The sequence below is a fragment of the Moschus berezovskii genome, chromosome 2 (assembly GCF_049115385.1).
Source record: "Moschus berezovskii isolate FMDL1 chromosome 2, NW_MosBer_1.0, whole genome shotgun sequence".
NCBI lineage: Eukaryota > Metazoa > Chordata > Mammalia > Artiodactyla > Moschidae > Moschus > Moschus berezovskii.
Window position 1 is genome coordinate 110,688,176 of NC_142461.1, and position 22,466 is coordinate 110,710,641.

A 22,466-nucleotide genomic window follows, 5' to 3' on the forward strand; every position below is an offset into this window, starting at 1 on the left:
AAATAAATAATGCCAGGTATCTGTGTTTAGCGAAGTTTAGGTTTTTGCCAGTGAGCAGAATCACAATGTGTCATGTTTAATCAAAAGCTTGATTAGGAGAAATAGTCACACAGGATTGCCTAAAGGAAATGTACCCCACTCATCCCACTCAACTTTAACTGCTGTATCTTTCTAGACCACACGTGAGAGCAACTGCTTGGATCATGATCTCAACTCCTAGCTAACCAGCACTTCCTATCACATACCCTGCATCTGGGCCCCCACAGAAAGCACTGGAAAGGGTAAGTGTGTGGAATATATGGGTCAATGCTTTGAGGGTTTTAAAGTTTCTAAATTCATAACTCGAACTTCCTAGAAGAATGTCATTCCAGGCTTGAGTACTAGGAAAAATCAGTGTTCATCCTTCCTTGAAGGAGAAACGATGCCACTCTTCACCGTTGGGAGCTCTGATCCCAGTCTGTGCGCTGACTAGGACCTCATCATGAGCGTCTGTGTGCTAATTTACACTGGCAATTATCTTGGTAGCCAGTTCTTACTGACCCTTCATCTTAATTTATGTACTTGAAAATATTTATCTTGGTATCTGGTACATGTAAGCTCCTTCAAATACCATTAGAAAACATATGGGGAATATGAGCATTAAAAAAATAGCATTTATTCATTACTGTATTGCAAAATAGAGTTCTATATAGTTCCTCGCGTATGTTTTACTCTGAATAGAATGTGTGGGTTTTTTCTTACACTGTTTTGGCCACAAGTTGTGCAGGAGATGTCAGGAGGCCAAGAAGCTGTGAAAGGCCCTGGTCAAGTCCTCTAACCATTGTTGCCTTAGTGGTTGGAAGGAATTCTTCCCACTTGTCTGCTGCAGCCTGTTGTTTTTGACTAAAGATAGACTGTCTTACATTGAGACTGAATGTCTTTCATTGTTTTTGTCAAGCTAATTGTCAAACCTGATTCTCTGTGATTAGATGGATGCTTTAGTCTGCCTCCAGGGCACTTTTCACCAGGTAATTCTCACTAGGCATTTATGAAAGTGCTAAATGTCACTGCAGCAGTGCAGTACTACCTATATACGGGGAATGAAACAATGTGACACTCTCTCTTTGTGCAATAATACACTTTTATTTTCCTTTTACCTCTGCAGTCATCTTTGAGTAATTATTGTGTAAACAATAGAATGGAATGAAATTACATTAAGTTGTATGCAAATGGCTCTAGAACACCTTAACAATTATGACAAGGCAATTATAAATAACTTTTTTTTTTCTTAGTAATATATATTTGCTTTTTAAAGTACATTAAAGAGCTGCCATATCTAGGGTTAGCTAGGAAAGAGCAAATGGTACCATCTGGGAGCCACCACCCTGAAAGTTTAGACTCCAATTTTGAAAATCTGATGGTTTACTATTCCAGAATATATAGTCAAGCAGAGGGCAATTTGGGTTGAAAGTATTTATTCTTGCAACTTAACAGCGTTTTACCTTTGAGTCATTGCACAAAACCCTTTCTATTATTTTTTTACTCCATCTGGGTATTCTGCAGAATTTCAAGTAAAACACGGATTCTGGTATTTTCAAGTTTATCACCTTTGGAACAACAGATCCTATCATTTCAGGAGACATCAAATCAGAGGTGGGTACATAATTAGCAATCTAACAGAATGGCGCCATTTTATAGAGCATCCTAAACGTTCCAGTGAAGCAAAACTTACATATGCCACTTTATGTAGAGGAAATTTTAGATCTGAGACTATTCCAGAGTAAAGCAGCCTCAGGCACATTCTTAATATGAATTTTTTTTTTTTCCACAAGGCACCTCCCTCTCCCAGGAGACAATCAGATTGTGAACTGGTTTTCAGGCAAACCAAGAGTAAGCATCCTAGTTCCTAATTCAGTCATTTCAAAAATCACAAGTTATAAATACTCGAAAGATAGACCTGAAATTTTTTGTTTAAATAACAAGAGTAACTGCAGGAAGCATATATAATCAAAAACGTTTTTTTTTCTTTCTTATAGCTAAGGTGTGTAATGCATAAATATATGAAAAATAAAATTCACAGTCAGTTTTAAAACTAGAATTCAAGTTTGGCTAATAAATCTTAATTTTATAAGTATATTAATTTCTAAATACAACATAAGAGGCAGTATTGTCAGATGTACAATTAAAGTATTATAACAGAAAGGACAACAATGAGAGAAGAAATAGGCTTCTGATAGAAAAGATTCCTTTTGTTGCCAATAAATAGGACCACCTGAGTGTTTCAGATTCTTTTCACTTAAGGGAGATCCAAATTGGTTGCTGAGGATATTAAATAGCTTTTGAAAAACTGAGCAACAGTCGTGCAGCTGTGGCATTTGCTTGTTCTCATACGGTGGGTTGCTAGAGAATAAAGCAGAACTCAGTGTTGTTAAGTTTAAAAAAAATTCTCTTTTATCCCGTTACGTTGAAGCCGGCCTCTTCACAATCCTCTGATTTTGCTACGGGGTGGGAGGAAGTGGCAGGAAAGGTTGGAGGGAGGGTGTGGCGAGGGGAGGCGTGACAGATCAGGGCGACATCAAGGGACAGATATCAGCTGACACTCAACTGAGCAAACCCGATCAGCTTCACTTCGTCGGGGATCTCCGACCCATCACAGCCAGAAGCCTGAAAAGGTAAAAAGAAAGCCTCAGTGCTGGTTGGTTGCTAGTGGCCTTTTACAGAGTTGTTCGTGGGAAGGCAGGTCCCTGTGCAGTCGATGGGGCCAGGGGTTCCATTTCTGCCAGCAGACATGCTAAGAATCCCTTTGTTCAGTGACTCCTGGGTGTCAACTGCTCTGAGAAATCTGGTCATCAAGCCCATTGAGGACAGAGGCGAAAGGCTTTGTTGCCCATGAAATGGAACTGCCAGTGAGCCAGCCACAGGACTGCCGGGAAGGTATATCTACATTCTCTACAACTACTATGTAAAATGTAGTTTTAAATATGCCTTACTTTTCAAAAGACTATTATGAAAATGAGCAGAAGCGATCTAATAGACCACACTCAAGGGTAAGCTGGTTTTTACCAAAATCATCATCTCTGTCAAACTGGTCAAGGAAAAAAAAAAAAGGGTCACCAAGTAGTGGAATGGCTCATGATAGACAACTGTTGTTTAAATCTGAGTAATTTTTACAGGGAATGGTACCATACGTTTTTTCTATAACAGAATTTGTAAAAATTTAGGACATATTTATTGCCTTAAAATTGGCCCAGATTACAGAATGCAAAGTACTTTATCATGTCAAAATCCAAAGAAACTATAAATAAGTCCTTGCCCATCAAAATTCTCACTGGCCCTAATTCACAACTTATTCCTCTCTTTACTTCCCTTTACTACTGAGCCACCGTATAGGAAAGAATCTGCCTGCAATGCAGGAGACGCAGGTTTGATCCTTGGTTGGGAAGATCTCCTGGAGAAGGAAATGGCTACCCACTCCCAGAATTCTTGCCTGGAGAATTTAATGAACAGAGGAGCCTGGCAGGCTACAATCCATGGGGTCAAAAAGAGTCGGACACGACTGAGCAACTAACCTACAGACACACAGAGTACTCAGATCACCATTCTAAATGGCCTCTACAGTACATAAATCAGAACTGGACATTACAGAAGTACCACAAAGTGGGGTGAGAAAAGTTTGAATGCCTGGGAATGGGCGATTAATTACCAAAGGGACACAGGAACCCTTTCTTGGCTAAATGCCTGCTTAAATAATTGTAAAAACTAGTTTCCCAGGGTCAAAAGCCCTTTCCAATCCTCACAGTGAAGCTGCTTAGCACTGTTCCAAAAAACTGTACAGAAACTCAGCCCTTTGCCAACCCTAGCATTTTTCTTTAAAATAGGCAGCTAATTAGAACACATAACTTGAATATTTAAAATAATTATCCTTAACATTCAGTGTGAGCAGTTATACTTAATAAAATCCATAGCCTAAAGAGTAGGAATATTAGCTAACATTTAAATAATTTGTGCCTGTTGATGTCTCTAGTTTCAATTGACAGATAAGATATTCAGTAAAGTACAATTTTCATTGTTTGCATTGCTAGGGGCAGAAAGATCAGAAGCTCTCCTTATCACTGTTAACAAAGCAGCACAGGCAGAAACGGCTTCTCAGCTGAGATTCCTGGTGGGTATTTATCACACAAACACTGTGATCTTTACCACCACACTGCCCTCCCTGCCACCCGACCAATCTTCTCCTCCTGCCACTGTTTCTTGACATATCTTCCTAAATCTTCCCTTCGTCTCTCCTTGTAGCTATTCCTAACATCACTTCCTCAACTCACTGATGGGGGCAGAGATGATCTGCGTAGAAAACGGACAAACATCTGAGGTCAATGTTGCTTTTATCAAGCGTGAAGCACATCCATGCATTTGAAAGCTGTATCAGAAATTTGGCACTGTGACTAGCAGGAGCTGAAAATAGCCAGAAATAAAAACTAAGTCCTTGTGGTGAAGAGTAATGACAGTGAGAATCTGTGTAATCAAAGCAGTGATTATGTGGGCATAGGGAGGCCGTGTCCCATTCTAGGTTCTCTCTCCTGGCAAAGAGGTACAGGCCAGGTGATTGGCTTTGCTTCAGGACACTCAGCTCTCCTTCCTCCATGTTGCTAGCTCTGATTTAAGCCTCTTAAATCAGAGGCCTTAAATCCTCTTAAATCCTTACCTCTTTGTGGCCTGCAAAATGATCATGAGGACAACAAGCAAATGATACTGAAATCTACACAAGAGAGACCAGAAACCCTTCAGGCAGCATTTCTCAAACTTTATCAAGAACTCCACATGATTATGTCCACGTGGATTATATTTATTGTACTTAGAAATATTAAATATTTATATACACAAATGTGACAAACTTAGAAGATTTTGCACAGTAAAAAAAATCATAAGTAAAATGAGAAGATAACCTACAGAATGGGGTAAAATATTTCCAAACGATGCCACTGACAAGGGTTTAATTTCTAGTATACAAAGAACCCATACAACTCAATAACAAAGAAACAAAAAACCCAATCAAAAAATGGGCAGAGGACCTAAACAGAGATTTCTCCAAAGAAATACAGATGGCCAATAACCACACGAAGAGATGCTCAACATCACTAATTACTAGAGAAATACGCATCTACAGTGACGTACCACCTCATACCAGTCAGAACAGCCATAACTGCTCGAGTATGGAGAAGAGGAAGCCCTCCTACACTGTTGGTGGAAATGCACGTTGTTGTAGGCACTGTGGAAACCAGTATAGCGGGTTCTCAGAAAAGCAAAAATAGAATTACCGACCCTACAGTCCAGAAGTCCCATTCCCACTATTGTAGATAACAGTCCCAGTCCCAACGTGTGGTTGCCAAGGGGAATGAGAGGTGGGGAGTGATGGATTGGGAGCTTGGGATTAGCAGATGCAAACTATTACATATAGAAAAACAAGGATCTACTTTATAGCAGAGAGAGTTTACAATCAATATTCTATAATAAACCAAAATAGGAAAGAATGTGTGTACATATATAACTCAATCATTTTGCTGGACAGCAGAAATTAACACATTGTAAATCAACTTCAATAAAAATATTTTTAGCAATGTTAAAGTATTGAATCTATTTTAAAACATATGTTTAGGTTATGTTGTATTTACTGTCTTAGAAAATAAAAGGTGTTTCTAAAGTATTCAGTTACTGATTCATTAAACATTACAGAAATAAGCCCACTGCATGCTAATAGTTTCCCAAAACAAAATTAAGAGTGGCACGGCTTTTTTTACACTTTCTCAAATTTCAAATGTTTTGCTTAATAAAAGTGGCCAGATTCTCACACCTGCATGTGCCGTCACTCGACTGCTGTTTTCTTTAAAGTATACAAAGAAAATCCAGTCTCTCACAAATACCTAGTTGGAAAAGGGGAGAGTATCTTAATAGCCTTTCCAAATAACTGTGGACATCATTTGTTACTATGCCAAACCTTTCCAAGTGCTATTTTCATAAAGCTTAGTTGCAATTTAAAATGTAAAACCAACATGTTAAACTTTTCATAACTGTTATGGTAAACACTGGTCTATTTTAATGGATCTTTTACCCGTGTATAATTTTTCAGCATCACTGAGCTAGCAAATGTTCCAAATGTTGACATATTATACAGTATCAATACATTATTAATATTATCTATTACCAATCTCATCAGATAAGGCTTTAAATACTGGGGTTAGAGTTGTGTGTGTGGGGGTGTCTGTCAAACTTACTACAGCAGATACAAGTTTTCTGAAATCCTGTTTTTTTGCTTGAAATGTGAAATTTCTTATTGACAACAAATACTATCTATTGTTTTCCTTGAAGTGTCAGGCTTACTGGGTTCATTTTGAAACAAATGTCTGCCAGATCCCTAGTCTGAAGAGCCAGTGTTTGTCAGCTAGTTCTTCCAAGTAAAAGTGATGTTCCATGAAAAAAAAAAGGCTAGTTTGGCTCACAACTCAGTCTCACCAGTGCTTTCCCTAGAGACAACCATGACACCAAGAAATGCTTCCCATCTCATCACACAGAATATTAAAAAGATGTGTTCCCAAGTGGGGATTTAAGCCAGTTGCAGTTACTTTTTAAAATTTATTTACGGAGTGATAGAATAAGTGCTTTAAAGATGATGGCTATTACTACAGTTTGATGTTTCTGCTTTGGTTTCTGCCAACATTACTAGGTTTGACCACAGTGGCTTTTACACCAAAGTTAACACTATGGAAAAAGCCAAGTAACATCTTAGTATTCTTATGAACATTCAGGATCCCTTAAAAAACAAGTCTCAAGGAACCCCAGAAGTTCAAGACCCACACTTAGAGAACCTCCATTTCAAAGGAAATGGTACACGTTATCAGGGACTTACCATGGCGGTGTGACACCACTGTCAGTCGAGTGTCTGCACTCTGATTCCTGAACGTCCCCACCAGACCAGCAGGTGAGGCCCTCACCGTGCGGAGGGGCTTAAGATGCGGCTGTCCAACATCAATCTAAGAACCCCCTCCACTGCCAGCCTGGGTGCACTCTGGAACCACCAGGAGAGTTTGGAAACATACCTGTGCCCGTGTCCACTCCAGAAGTTGCAACTGAATTGGTCTGGGGTGGGGCCTAGGAACTGGGATTTTCTGAGCTCCCCAGGTTGAGTCAGTGGTTTGAGAACCTCTGTTCTACCCTAGCGTCCCCTTTCCGTTAGAGCCACGGTTCCCAAACTTTAGCATCAGAATCACCCCGAGAGTGTGTTAACGCAGGTTCCGGTGCCTGATTCCCTCAGATTCTGATTCCTCAGGCCTGGGGTGGAACCCCAGAATTCACATTTTTATAAAGGTTCCAGGTGAAGCTGACACTGTCCGTCTGAGGACCACACTTGCAGAACCATTGTTTCAGACTGAACAGGAGACACAGCTGCTACATGGACTTCTTGAACTGACAGCCTCAGCAGGAGGAGTATGTTAATACTCTCAGCTACTTTTTATATCATTTGAGTCCTGGCTTTACGTGTACTTTGGGAAATATCACCTTAATCACTCAGCCTTGATAAATAAGGCTCTTTGGCCAGTAATTACCAAAATGCTATCTGTTCAGCATCACTCATTATTAGAGAAATGTACCAGCTCCCACCAGTCAGAATGTCCATCATTCAAAAGTCTACAAATAACCAATGCTAGAGAGAGAGTGGAGAAAATGGAACTCTCCTATGCTGTGGAAACAGTAGGGAGGTCCTCAGAACACTAAAAGTAGAACTACCACGTGACCCAGCAATCCACATAAAACTCTAATCCAAAAAGATACACGCGCCCCTATGTTCATAGCAGCACTATTCAGAATTGCCAACACATGGAGACAACCTCAACGTCCGCTGACAGATGAATGGGTAAAGGAGATGTGGTACGTACACACGATGGGATGCTACTGAGCTATCAAGCGGAAGGAACTGATGCCGTCTGCAGCAACGTGAGCGGACCCAGAGAGATCATACTAAGCAAAGCCAGTCAGGAAGACAACCTTATCACTTACACGTGAAATCTGACACAAACGAACATATCTTCAATACAGAAACAGAATCAGGGATAGAGAGAACAGACTGCTGGTTGCCAAGGGACGACGGGTTGGCAGAGGGATGGAGGCTGGGGTGAGCAGATTAGCAGATGTAAGCTTTTATGTATAGAATGAACAGACAACAAGGTCCTACTGTATAGCACAGAAAACTATATTCAAAGGATATTTGATAAACCATAATGAAAAAGAACATTAAAAAAGAATATATATGTATAACTTTTCTGTACAGCAGAAATTAACACACTGTAAATCAACTAGACTTCAATAAAAAATTGCTATCTGCAATGCATGTTAGTAAACTTCAGAAACTAAGTTCATACTGCCCATGTGTGTACCAGTTGGATGTTAATTACATGTATAGTTGACCCTTGAACAATGGAGGGGTTGGAGGTGACAGCCCCACAGTCAGAAATCCACATATAACTTACATTTGTCCCTCCTTAAATATGGTTCCTCTATATCGGCAAGTTGAACTAACCACAGATTGTTGTTACTATTTATTGAAAAAAATTCATGTCTAACTGGATCATGAAGTTCAAACTTATGTTGTTCAAGGGTCAGCTGTACTTACTATTTGTGTTCTATCTTCTCTCTCTCTCTCTTTAGTCATTAAGTCATATCCTACTCTTGCGACCCCTGGACTGTAGCCTGCCAGGCTCCTCTGTCCATGGGTTCTCTGGGCAACAATGGGTTGCTATTTCTTTCTCCAGTTCTATCTTCAAGGGCAAATTAAATATTTTGTGTTGTCACTAATGCAGTTTCAAAAATTCTACATTGAAAGCAGCAAGACTTACCTACTTTACAAAACTGCAAGGTAGCAAATTAAAAAATGACTTAAAAACATTTATGAAAACTTGCCTCTAGGCTCACAACAATAAAACCATACTGATAATGTCAAACCCAAAGCACATACTACTTGAGCTGAAATGCCCTCTATGCCTGAACTGCTTTGTTGAAAGTGAGGTTTCTGATCTCCCTGTTCCCAGCAGTGCCAACAACGGAAATCATACTTCACTTATTATCTTTCCTGTCAAATGAAGCTAGAGATCTCACTGGGTGGAGGAAAAAAATTAATGTATTTCTTTAAATAACAATATCCTTGCCCCTCAAGGCTATTTTTTTAAATTAAAATATATATGCAGATATACAAGAGATACTTTTTAAGCCTGAGCCAAATATTTCTTCTTAATAGTGGTGGGAGCTAAGAGGAAAGAGACTGGAGAATGAGTTGTCCACATATGGCCATGCTTCCCAGCCATGGCTAAACACTGGGACCACCATAGGGTGCTTTCAAAGTTCCCAAAGCCCAGGCTGAAGGAAGAACAATTAAATTAGGCTATTTGGAATAGGACCCACGCATGAGTAATTTTCTAAAGTGTCCTCACCATCCCTTGAGTGAAACCATTGTGCAGCCAGTTGAAGAACCACAGTATTAATACTTTTCAGGCCCCTGATATTCTCCTTTAGAAGGCAAAGAAAGAGCTGAGATTAAAATGATAAACAGGTGAGAGGACTATGAGGACTAGGAGGAAAAACGCTTATAAAACACTTTGATCTAAACAACCAAACTGGATCTCTGTGGTTTTACCGGGATGTTGTGTCCCACAGATGATTAAGCCAAGAAGCAGTTCAAACAAGCTCTGTCAAGTGGGTCTCAAACTGGCTGGCAACTGACAACCACAAAGAAAACCTCTCAGGCTTTAACTAACTAGAGCTGGATGGAAAGTTAAATGACAGAAATAGAAGGTCATTCCTGAGTTTGGCTTTATTTAACATCTTTATCTTTTGAGGAAAAACCATTACTTTTCATTCACTGGGAATGCCACACATTACTGCATTCTCAAGCCATAAGGGAGAAGAAAAACTTGCATGATTCTCCTGCAGGTCTCCTGCACCAGACAGGCCAATATTACTCTGCTTAAGGTACAAAGGAGATCTGGTCTCAACCAGTGTGTGTCCAGTCATCCAAAAGGTGAACCCCCAAAGAAACAGAAAACTGTAATACCATAAGGGTGCAAGGTCCTGACTGTAAGACTGAACAGTTGTTGAGCATGGGGCCATGATGCTAGACCAGAGTTGAATTCCCAGCTTTTGCACCATATGACCTTGGGCAAGTTAACCTCACAGAGCCTCCGATTCCCCTAACATGGAATGGACCCAATGACATCACCATCTTGGGGGATCATGAGGACTAAATTAACTGAGAAGATGTAAAATACTTCATGCTCTGTTCTGCAAACAGTGGATGCACATGAAAGAGTAGTGATTCCTGTCATGTCTACAGGCAAGGCCAAGGGATTCTGACAGGGACTTAAAAAGAGGGCATGAAGCTGAGGTCACAATCTTAGTTTTCAGGGGTCAAAACAAAGGTAAAGAATGATGTCTCAAGTTTTTAAAATGAGGCTGGTGTTATTCTGATGTATTTTAATTATGATCAGTTCAGTTCGGTCACTCAGTCGTGTCCAACTCTTTGCTACCCTGTGAACCGCAGCATGCCAGGCCTCCCTGTCCATCACCAACTCCCGGAGTTTACCCAAACTCATGTCTATTGAGTCGGTGATGCCATCTAACCATCTCATCCTCTGTCGTCCTCTTCTCCTCCTGCCTTCAGTCTTTTGCAACATCAGGGTCTTTTCAAATGAGTCAGCTCTTCGCATCAGGTGGCCAAAATATTGGAGTTTCAGCTTCAACATCAGTCCTTCCAATGAACACCCAGGACTGATCTCCTTTAGAATGGACTGGTTGGACCTCCTTGCGGTCCAAGGGACTCTCAAGAGTCTTCTCCAACACCACAGTTTAGAAGCATCAATTCTTCGGCACTCAGCTTTCTTTATAGTCCAACTCTCACATCCACACATGACCACTGGAAAAACCACAGCCTTGACTAGCTGGACCTTTGTTGACAAAGCAATGTCTCTGCTTTTTAATATGGTGTTTAGGTTGGTCATAACCTTCCTTCCAAAGATTAAGCGTCTCTTAATTTCATGGCTGTAATCATTATCTGCCGTGATTTTGGAGCCCCCAAAAATAAATTCAGCCACTGTTTCCCCATCTATTTGCCATGAAGTGATGGGACTGGATGCCATGATCTTAGTTTTCTGAATGTTGAGGTTTAAGCCAACTTTTTCATTCTCCTCTTTCACTTTCATCAAGATGCTCTTTAGTTCTTTATTTTCTGCCATAAGGGTGGTGTTATCTGCATATCTGAGGTTATTGATATTTCTCCTGGCAATCTTGATTCCAGCCTGTGCTTCATCCAGCCCAGCATTTCTCATGATGTACTCTGCATATAAGTTAAATAAGCAGGGTGACAATATATATAGCCTTGACGTACTCCTTTTCCTGGTGGCTCAGAGGTTAAAGCGTCTGCCTCCAATGCGGGAGACCCGGGTTCGATCCCTGGGTCAGGAAGATCCCCTGGAGAAGGAAACAGTAACCCACTCCAGTATCCTTGCCTGGAGAATCCCATGAACGGAGAAGCCTGGTAGGCTACAGTCCACAGGGTCGCATAGAGTCGGACACGACTGAGCGACGGAACGGAACGGAACTCCTTTTCCTATTTGGAACCAGTCTGTTGTTCCATTTCCAGGAGATCCAAGACAGAAGTCTCTGACTGCTTGAAGCCTCTAGATGTACATTAGAGACACAAGTAAGATTCTACACAATTTTGTTAGGTAGGAAGTTAAGGGATGAGGGATGAAGGTGACCTAGCCAAAAAGGATGCAAGCTGATATCTAAACCCTACCCCAGAAACGACTAGCACAGCTCACAGATATGCTACAAAAAGAACCTCAGAGATTTTTCCAACTCCTGCAAGTGTGCCCTAGGCACACAGTGGACACAAATTAACCACAGGGGCTTCTCCAACTCCAGCACATGCACACATGCACAGCTGTGTCCTCAAGTAACCTTAGGCAGCTAGCAGTCTGTTAAGGATTCATAAATATTCTATACATACATATATTTGATTATAACAGACTGAATTATGGGAAAGATATAAGTAATAGAGTCTGTTGTGAAACTTGCAACTGTCAATCAAAACTCTCAGTCCACACCCATCTAGATGAATATGTAAAATCACTATTTTTCATGTGCCCAGACATGTCCCGTTCCCTGATTGTCCTTGAATGTACCTATTTGCATTTTGCACAGGGCATGAACCAAGAGGAGGAGACAGGGACTATATAAAGGGAAGTCAAGAGGCATCATTGCCACTCCTTCAGGGCTGGCCATATTCAGCCTATTTAATAAAAGAGCTTGAGCTGTAACCAGTCTGTTGTTTCAAACCCTTGCTATGATGAGATAGGAGCCGAGAAATCCTGCCTGCTTGAGCTGTAACAGGACCAGAACTGGGGGAGAGAAATACACCAACCTAAAACTTTCAATATAATATAACCTTCCAGAGAGAATACTGGAGGAGAAGCACGACCAGGACTGGATGTCAGAAAGAGCTTGTGGGATAAGTGAAATTAAAGCAGAGAACCGGAACGTGCCGAGGTGCTGGTGAGTCACAGACCAGGCTGGGTGAAGCTGGGAGACGGGGTATTTCAGTGAGAGGGAAAAGTACATTCAAAGGGTCAGTGGAGGGAAAAATGAATGAATGCGGGGTGGGGTAAAGAAAGGCAGAGCAGGATCTAAAGGAGGTTTGATTGGGCTGTACTTCCTTAGCCATGTTGTTTGAGTTTCAGAAGAGGACAGTGGAGAGCCAGTCAAGTATCTGGGGGCATTTTGGAATTAAGGATTCACGGCAAATAGATGGAAAAACAGTGGAAACAGTGTCAGACTTTAGTTTTTTGGGCTCCAAAATCACTGCAGATGGTGATTGCAGCCATGAAATTAAAAGACGCTTACTCCTTGGAAGGAAAGTGATGACCAACCTTGACAGCATATTGAAAAGCAGAGACATTACTCTGTCAACAAAGGTCCGTCTAGTCAAGGACGTGGTTTTTCCAGTGGTCATGTATGGATGTGAGAGTTGGACTATAAAGAAAGCTGAGCGCCAAAGAACTGTTGATTTTGAATTGTGGTGTTGGAGAAGACTCTTGAGAGTCCCCTGGACCGCAAGGAGATCCAACCAGTCCATCCTAAAGGAAATTAGTCCTGGGTGTTCATTGGAAGGACTGATGTTGAAGCTGAAACTCCAATACTTTGGCCATCTCGTGCGAACAGCTGATTCATTGGAAAAGACCCTGATGCTGGGAAAGATTGAGGGCAGGAGGAGAAGGGGACGACAGAGGATGAGATGATTAGATGGCATCACCGACTCGATGGACATGAGTTTGAGTGAACTCCGGGAGTTGGTGATGGACAGGGAGGCCTGGCGTGCTGCGATTCATGGGGTCGCAGAGAGTTGGACACGACTGAGCGACCGAACTGAACTGGAATTAAGGAAGAATTACTCAGGTTAGAGTCTCAGTATGGTAAACAGAGCTGGAGGCTGGCAAGTTGTAGGCATGAAGTGCAGTTCCTGAAGAGGATCCCACAAGGGGGCTGAGAATGGGGATGCTGAGGGAGACAGACTCAAGAGAGGGAATCCAGGGAACTAACCACCTGGTGAGAGAAGGTAAGGGAGAGTCCCACATTACCCTCATGGTTTATCTAGGGACAGGACAGAGGGTGTTTTTACAAAACCTTCAGTACTATGAAAGGGCTGGGGTAGCCACTCCTATTTTATAGGTAAGTGAATTTAGAGACAATGGGAATAAGCCAGCATAAAAGTTTTAATCTCCTGTCCCTAGGTTCACACGTTCGAAGTTTGGAAAATGTCCTGGAGGTATTATATGCTGTAACTTCTTTTTTTGTAGAATAAAAAATGAATAAAGAAATTCTGACTTGAAATGCAGACACGGGGTGCCATTTTTCTCAACCATATATCCTCATATAAATGAAATATGTTTACAAGATGCAGGTGAATTAGAAACATAATAGAAGTGAAAAGAAGAGTCCTAAGCTAGAAGATAAATTTTCCAATTTGTTAATTTCTCACTCTTTGTCTGACTAAAATGTTCTTTTATTATCAAAACAAAATTAATTTCTTCAGCTGAATTCTTTCTGTGAAAATCTTTGTGTTTTTCTTTTATCACCCAGCCTGGCCATCTGAAATTAGATGAGGAGCAAGGTCCAGAAAGCTAATTAGCACTCGGCTAACATTTACTGTAACGAATCATTTAGCATTTTTTTGGTCATGCACATTTTCCATTAAATTTTCACAAGAAATAAAAAAGACCATTAATATGTTGTACACGGCAAAGTGTTGGCCATCTAGATCTTAAATTGCTTAGCATTCTGGCTGGCCCTTGATAAGATTAATTTATAATTTAAAAAATCAGTCATTTACTATACCATCTGCAAAAACTTTCCAGAAAAGCATCATTTTTGACTAGTTGGACTTCCCTCCACTTCTAGCCAGGATCACAGGCTCTTAGTTTCATAAGGACCCCAGAATGCTCTATATCTGTATCTCTATGGCCACCCTAGTTTATAAACTTAAAATCTACCAGTGCAGAGAAACTGCTGGAATATTTCCTCTCTATGAGAACCTGTTACTGTGATTTGAAATGTGGAGTTAAAATGTCATGTCTTTGTTCACTAGCTTTCAGAGGGCAGTTCTATAATCGCTTCCAATTACTTAAACCATTTCTACAATAATCAGCCTCAATTTTTAAAAGTTAGGACCACTTGGGTTTTGCTTCAGAAAAGGTTTGTTAAGAGTGTTGCTTCGAACTCAGATTAATTTGTCTTTCTGGTCAAGTTGCCGTACAAACTGGAAGCAAAAGGGTACAGACTTCAAGACTTCTCAAATGGCTACTCTTAAAGATGTGATGGTAAAAGAACAAACCACACTTATGGAAGAGGAAATTTCCAGTCATGATTAGAGAGTATTCCCAAGTCATAAAAAAGAACAAAATAATGCCGTTTGCAGCAATGTGGATGGATGTAGAGATTGTCATAATGAGTTACAGTAAGTCAGAGAAAGACAAATATCATATGATACCATGCATATGTGGAATCTAAAAAAATGGTACAAATGAACTTATTTATAAAACAAATAGTCATAGATGTAGAGAACAAGCTTATGGTTATCAGTGGGGAAAGGGAAGGTGAGATTGAAACTGCCATATACACACTACATAAAATGTATAACGAGTAAGGACCTACTGTATAGCACAAGCAACTCTACTCAATACTCTGTACAGGTATATATGGGAAAAGAATCTGAAAAAAAGTAGTAGATATATGTATAACTGATTCACTTTGCTGTTTCCCAATTCACTTTGCTGTACACCTGAAAATAACACACCCTTCTAAATCAATTATATTCTAATTAAAAAAAAATTCTCATGTTGACCAGCCAAATATGCAAAAATGGATTCCCACTTCCCTACCCTCCAACAGCAACAACAGAATTATGGAACAGGTTATTAAATGGCATTACTATTACTTGTTGGCACAGCATGGTGAAATCTTTACCTTCATTCCATAGCTTTCTACTTACCAACTTAAATGTCAATGTTTTTAAAGCTTTGGGATCATCTACAATCTTCTGTAAATTAGCAGCCACTGTAAAATGCAAACACAGAGAAAAAGTGTCCAAATTATTTCCAATAACACTGGATTTTCACATCAGTGCTTCGGAAAATTTGACTAATGATACAATAACCTGCAAAATAATTTCTTTTGCAGACATTACAAAGTCCATATAAATGACCACATGACTCCCATAAAGACATTTTCTCCCACAAGCTACATCTTCAGTGTATCAATTAATCAGTATAAATGGGTCCCACATTTTCTACAATAAAAGAGAAAGAAATTACTAGTGGAAAGTAGAAAATGATAGTAGCCCCCAGTGTTTCTACTACCTGGTTTTTCTCAACACTCATTAATAAGAGATGTATTAGCCAGGACAGGGCAGTTCAAAACAAAGAGGAAACTGGTTTCTCTGGAAATAACAGGTCAGCATTTTGAACTCCTGTCCCTATAAATTCACTCAGTTCACTGCACCCATTTTTATCAAAGTAATAAAATACAGTGGATAACCTCCACAACTCAGGCCTGTGTCTTCGTGCTTTCAGAGCATGGTGATCTGTCAAAGCAGTGATACCACCCTGAGCAACACCTGAGCTGGCTGAACAGGGTCAAGCACTTAGAGGTTGTCCATTTGGAGCTCAGCAGTGCAGATGCATTTTTAGTAATAGCCAGATCCATCAGAGATCTGTCCTGCTTTCTGTGGCGCCATGATGCTTCATAGAGAAGTCAGCCTTCCCTGAGTAGGGTCCTGTTTATGAACAGGATTCTCATGAGATGATGCTGATAGAAATTTAACACCTTGCTCCTTCCACCTCCAAACCCAAAGGATAAAGCACTGAATGTCAAGTACGTGCTGTTGGTCAAAGAAAGAGAAGTTGGTATTGAAGAAATTCAGAGAGAAATCCCTGTCCATCATTTTTATTTGCCAAGAGGAAAATCCCCTGCTGCTTAAATAATCAGCCATCTAAAAAGTTATCTGAATGTATATTATCATATGTGAAATGAATCGCCAGTTCAGGGTCGATGCATGTTACAGGATGCTCGGGGCTGGTATGCAGGGATGACCCAGAGGGAGGATAAGGGGAGGTGGGAGGGGGGGTTCGGGAGGGGGAACTCACGTACACCCGGGGCGGATTCATGTCAATGTATGGCAAAACCAACCAATATAAGATTGTAAAATAATTAGCCTCCACCTCCAATTAAAAAAAAAAAAGAAAAGGTTATCTGAATACTTGAAGAAAAAATTTAAGAGAAAAATAGTAAACATACAAATATCTTGAGAAAAATGTTTCAAGTATAAAGTTTCTAAGTAGAAAATAATCTGCACATTTTATTTTTCTCTAAGGTAGGCTGAAAACAACATAGATACATAGATTTTTGACAGAGTAGTTTCATTTAATCCATCTGCCACAGAGGAAAAACAATGAAAATTAAATATTCACTATGGCTTGCTTTTCTTCATAAACCATAATTACAAACACCGTTTTATCTTCATCTTGACCTCTTAATACTCCCAATGTGCGTAACTGACAAAGTTTCATTTGTGTTAACACCCCTCACCCCCATTCATCTTTTTCTCTCCCATGTTCTTGCCACACAAGCAAATGTACACACAACACACATCACATAGAGATCCTGAGCCACCAACCGCCATCTTCTTTTGGCTTCCTCCACAGTTTCGCAAGCTTATCTCAGATACAAGTCATCCGCTAATCAACAAGAAATACTGGCTTATGGAGTGCAAAGCTCTGCTGTAAAATTCTGCCCACTGAAGCCAGTACTGATGATGTCAGCGCGCTCCGACTATATGCAGACTGCAGCAACTGAACAGCGTCACCCTCTTCTTAAAGCATAAAAGTGTTCTAACAGTACGTTGGATCTGAGCTGATTTCATGAGAGGCCATAAAGTCTCCACGTGAATTTCAGTCCTTTCATTAGAGTCTCTCCATTAATGGAGATGATTTACTGACTTGTTCTGGGTCATCTTTCTCCAGTCTGCTCTCTTGACGTTCTGCCAAAAGCAGAGCTGCGTCCTACACTCATTCACAACCCTCAATCTGGTGGACACACATCTGCACCAGGGCCAGTTTCCAAGCACGTGGCTACAAGCAGGCTGTAGCCTGGAGGGCAACACTGAGCTGCTGGCATCTTAAACAATCAGCCCAGAAACCACATCCCCAGTTGTGAACCCTGCACCTCGAAGGACATTAGAAATTCAAATTCTGTCTTCTGCTCAAAGCAAAAATAGCAAAACTGGCCACTTACCTGATTACTTATCCCAGCTGCTAGGCTTATTTTCAATTTAGTTGATTCTAATTTGTTGTAAAGTGCTACAAAATAACTTCATTTAACTGACATCACATAAAATTCAGGGTGATGCTAATTTCTCTTCTAGTAGCAATGCTCATTAAAAAGATGGGTGTCACTGTTTTCTCCCTTCTCCTGACTGCACCTGGAGCTCTAAAATAAAAAAACGCTCCTTACCTGGAACGTGAGCTGAGAAGGAAGGGCTGGTTGTTACTTTAGACTTCCTCAAGTATGTGCTGATAACTTCATGTTTTAATATACTCTAGTTTCAAAAAAAAAAAATGGGGCTTCTGAACTCAGAGACCGTCAACTCATTTTGGATCCCTCTCAGCTTTCCAAGTAAGGCTCACTCACCTAGTTTCGGAGGCAGACTCTGTGTTACTCCTGGAACTGGTCCCTTCCCTGCTCCCCAGCCCACTGTCTTTGGTCTTGGTGTTTCTCTGTCTCTTGACCACACGAGACACGGGTGATACTCACTGAGGCCTTCTTGCCTACACTGGGGTACATGACAACTTTGTGTGAACAGTCTGTTTTTTTTTTTCCTATTCTTGTGTCCCTGCACCACACTTCAGGCTTGAATCTCTATCAGGGCTAGAAGTTTCTGTGTGCTCTCTTGGATAACATCTGGCCTAAGTATTGTCCTTCATAAAGCTGTAATAATAACATTAAGCACATAGGAGAAGGATGCTAACGTTCAATACTCCCGTGAATCTAACAGAGAAGGAAATAGGACTGTCCCAGGGGATAATGGAGTTGCTATCTCTCTGGCAAACTAAGTCAGGCATACCCCAGACACTGGCTTCTCTATAATTTCCTTGGACTACTCCAATTCTGCACACTTTGACAGCAAAGTCACAGTTAGATAATGACTATTTACAGTTTGTGTTTGTATTCTGAGTGATCATTCAGAACATGTTCTCCCCACATGCTAGCGTGTTTCACCTTAATCTCATATAGTAGTGATGTTCTAATGGAGGTGACTTAATTGGAGCTATTCTCAAACAAAAGCTTTGGGGAAGAGCACACCAAATGAACCCCAAGGCTGATATATCCCCCTAGCAAGAAATTCTGAGATAAGACAAAAGCACAGACTTGGGTTACCTGAAAAGATGATAACATCATGATGTTTTACTCAAAGACACACCCTGTAGGTTACATGGGTACAGAAAGGTGGCGTGAGATTACAAAGACAGAGATATGGTTGCCAAAAGAGAATTCAAGCTCTAAATAAGGAGAAGAGGAGTGGCTAGGAGGCTGGGTTTCTTAGACACTGCTGCAACACTAATGCAAAGTTAGGGCTAATTAACAACTCAGTTCGGGACAAAGGAAGAGATCCGCCCTTTAATTTTCTCTAAATGTCTGAGCTCTTAGCTTCAGGAGATGCAATGCAGCACAGTGTGCAACAGCCTGAATTCTTCAGCCAGGGAGCCTGCGTGCAACCCCCTTCCTTAGAGCTGCGTGGCCCATGAACTTGGGCAAGTGTCCTTAGCCTTTTTGTGCTACAAGAGGTGTAAGAGGTGGATGGTACTGGTGCCTACTAAGAGGGTTGTACTTAGGATTAAGTTAATAACAAAGTGCTTAGAATGGTGCATGATGTGTAGCAAGTGCATAATAAACATTAGCTTATTGCTTCTACCCGGGACGCCTGCAAACCTTAACTGGTTTCCTTGCCTTCGGTCTAAACTTCTCAAGAGCCCTGTTTCTCACGCCAGAGTTGAGAATTTAAGTCATAAATTGGAACATGTTGCCTCCTTGCTGCTGCTGCTGCTAAGTCACTTCAGTCGTGTCCGACTGTGTGTGACCCCATAGACGGAAGCCCATCAGGCTCCCCCGTCCCTGGGATTCTCCAGGCAAGAACACTGGAGTGGGTTGCCATTTCCTTCTCCAATGTGTGAAAGTGAAAAGTGAAAGTGAAGTCGCTCAGTCATAACTTTGGGATAAAGCTCAAGGTTTTAATGTGGTCCATCTGACCCTCCATGGTCCAGCCTCACCTACCTCCCTAGTTTTTGGGTGGTTTTTTTTTTTTTTGCCATTTCCTGCCCTGAAATTTTCCCAGGAGTTCTGTAACCCTCACTCTCCTCCACATCTCTACCACTACGTACTCAAATTGTGTCTCTTTTCATCTGATTTCCCCACATATACTGATAACTCAGACAAAATCTTAGTCTTCTCTGCCAAAGGTTTAACTCTGACACACATGCATTCATTCCTGTTGTTCAGTCACTCAGTCGTGTCCGACTCTTTGCGACCCCATGAACTGCAGCACGCCAGCCCTCCCTGTCCTTTCTATCTCCCAGAGTTTGCTCAAACTTACGTCCACTGAGTCAGCAATGCCATCCAACCATCTCATCCTCTGTTGCCCTCTTCTCCTCTTGACTTCAATCTTTCCCAGAATCCGGGTCTTTTCCAGTGAATCGGCTCTTCACATCAAGTGGTCAAAGCATTGGAACTTCAGCTTCAGCATCAGTCCTTCCAATGAATATTCAGGGCTGATTTCCTTTAGGACTGACTGGTTTGATTTCCTTGCTGTCCAAGTGACTCTCAAGAGTCTTCTCCAACACCGTAATTAGAAAGCTTCAATTCTTCAGCACTCAGCCTTCTTTATGGTCCAACTCTCACATCCATACATGACTACTGGAAAAGCCATATATGTCATATATATATTTATATATATATATGTCTCATGTTTCATATATATATGAGACATATATCCACCTACACAGAAACTGATGATTTCTCACAACCTCAACTGCAACAACACAAGTATAACCTCCACCATCTTCTCTAGATTTGAACAATAACCTGTTGTCTCCCTGCTCCCATCCCACTCGCTCAGGTCTGACCTCCACCCAGCAATCAGATGAGCCTTCTAACATATAATTAGAGCATGTGACTTTTCTATTCAAAGTCCCCTGCCAGCTTTGAAGCTCAGAGTAAAAAAGCAGTCTCTAAAATGAGCAAGCCTCCAGGTCCGCGTCCGACCTCATCCCTCATCATTCCATTTCCAGCTGCCGCTGCTCCAACCACAGCAGTCTCAGGTCTGCTTCCCAGGTGCTCAGAGCCAGCTTCCACTCAAGACCCTCTGTACACGCCATTCCCTGCTTCTCCATGACCCTCCCTTCCAAGCTGCTGCTCACATGTCTCTGGCTATCCTATCAATACCCCTACACAGCCCACTCTCTACTTCTTTACCTAGAATTTTTTCCATAGTATTTATCATCATCAGACCCGCTATATATTTATGAATTTCTGGATACAGGTTTTCACTCACCACCTCACCCCCCACAAGGCACAGAAACAGAAACTCCAGTGACTGCAGGAACTTTATCTGTTCATTGCTACATTCCTAATGCCTGACACATAGTGTCAATATAGAGGGTTCTAAGATTCTAAAAATCTTGGGTTAATACCCTCTTACAGAAGAATTATTCATATCTTAGGAGTTCTACAAATGTGTCTAAGCCAACCAAGGTCCGTCTGGTCAAGGCTATGTTTTTTCCCGTGGTCATGTATGGATGTGAGAGTTGGACTGTGAAGAAAGCTGAGCGCCGAAGAATTGATGCTTTTGAACTGTGGTGCTGGAGAAGACTCTTGAGAGTCCCTTGGACTGCAAGGAGATCCAACCAGTCCATTCTAAAGGAGATCAATCCTGGGTGTTCATTGGAAGGACTGATGCTAAAGCTGAAACTCCAATACTTTGGCCACCTCATGCGACGAGTTGACTCACTGGAAAAGCCTCTGATGCTGGGAAGGATTGGGGGCGGGAGGAGAAGGGGACGACAGAAAATGAGACGGCTGGATGGCATCACCGACTCGATGGACATGAGTTTGAGTGAGCTCCGGGAGTTGGTGATGGACAGGGAGGCCTGGCGTGCTGTGATTTATGGGGTCGCAGAGAGTCGGACACGACTGAGCGCCTGAACTGAAGATTCTAAAAATCTTGGGTTAATACCCTCTTACAGAAGAATTATTCATATCTTAGGAGTTCTACAAATGTGTCTCCTAAGCAGTAACCTAGTTTATCTTCCCAAAGCAAATCAATTAACTCGTGGCTCATCTCAAAGGAATACTGAGACCATGACTTTAAAGATGGCCATCAACAGGCACATGGAAAGCTGCTCAGCATTGCTAATTATTAAAGAAATACAAATCAAAACTATAATGAAAGACCACCTCACACCAGTCAGAATGGCTATCATTAAAGAGTCTCCAACACAACAAATCCTGGGGAGGGTGTGGAGGAAAGGTAACTCTCCTACACTGTTGGTGGGAATGTAAGCAAATGCAGCCACTATGGAAAACAGTATGGAGATGCCTCAAAAAAAGTAAAACTGTAATTAGTACATGGCTCGGCTATCCCAGTCCTGAGCCTATATATACAGAAAAAACTACCATTCAAAAAGATACCTGCACCCCTGTGTTCACAGCAGCACTATTCACAATAGCCAAGACATGGAAGCAACCTAAATGTCCATCAACAGATGAGTGGATAAAGAAGATGCAGTACATATACACGAAGGAATACTACTCAGCTATAAAAAGAATGAAATAATGCCATT

The 22,466-nt window shown here is 41.2% G+C and overlaps 1 protein-coding gene across 2 annotated transcripts in view; it reads right to left on the reverse strand.

Annotated features, from left to right (window-relative positions):
* Positions 1-1,089: 1,089 nt before the first annotated feature.
* Positions 1,090-22,466, reverse strand: part of STK39 (serine/threonine kinase 39) — a 329,969-nt gene continuing 308,592 nt past the window's right edge. The window contains exons 16-17 of one of the 2 annotated variants that reach the window (XM_055397331.2): positions 15,566-15,630; positions 1,090-2,643 (exon numbers count right to left, since the gene is read on the reverse strand). In XM_055397331.2, the coding sequence (XP_055253306.1) occupies positions 2,569-2,643; positions 15,566-15,630 (140 nt within the window). In that variant the 3' untranslated portion in view covers positions 1,090-2,568. The remainder of the gene's footprint in view (positions 2,644-15,565; positions 15,631-22,466) is intronic. The other variant, XM_055397329.2, reaches the window with a different exon arrangement.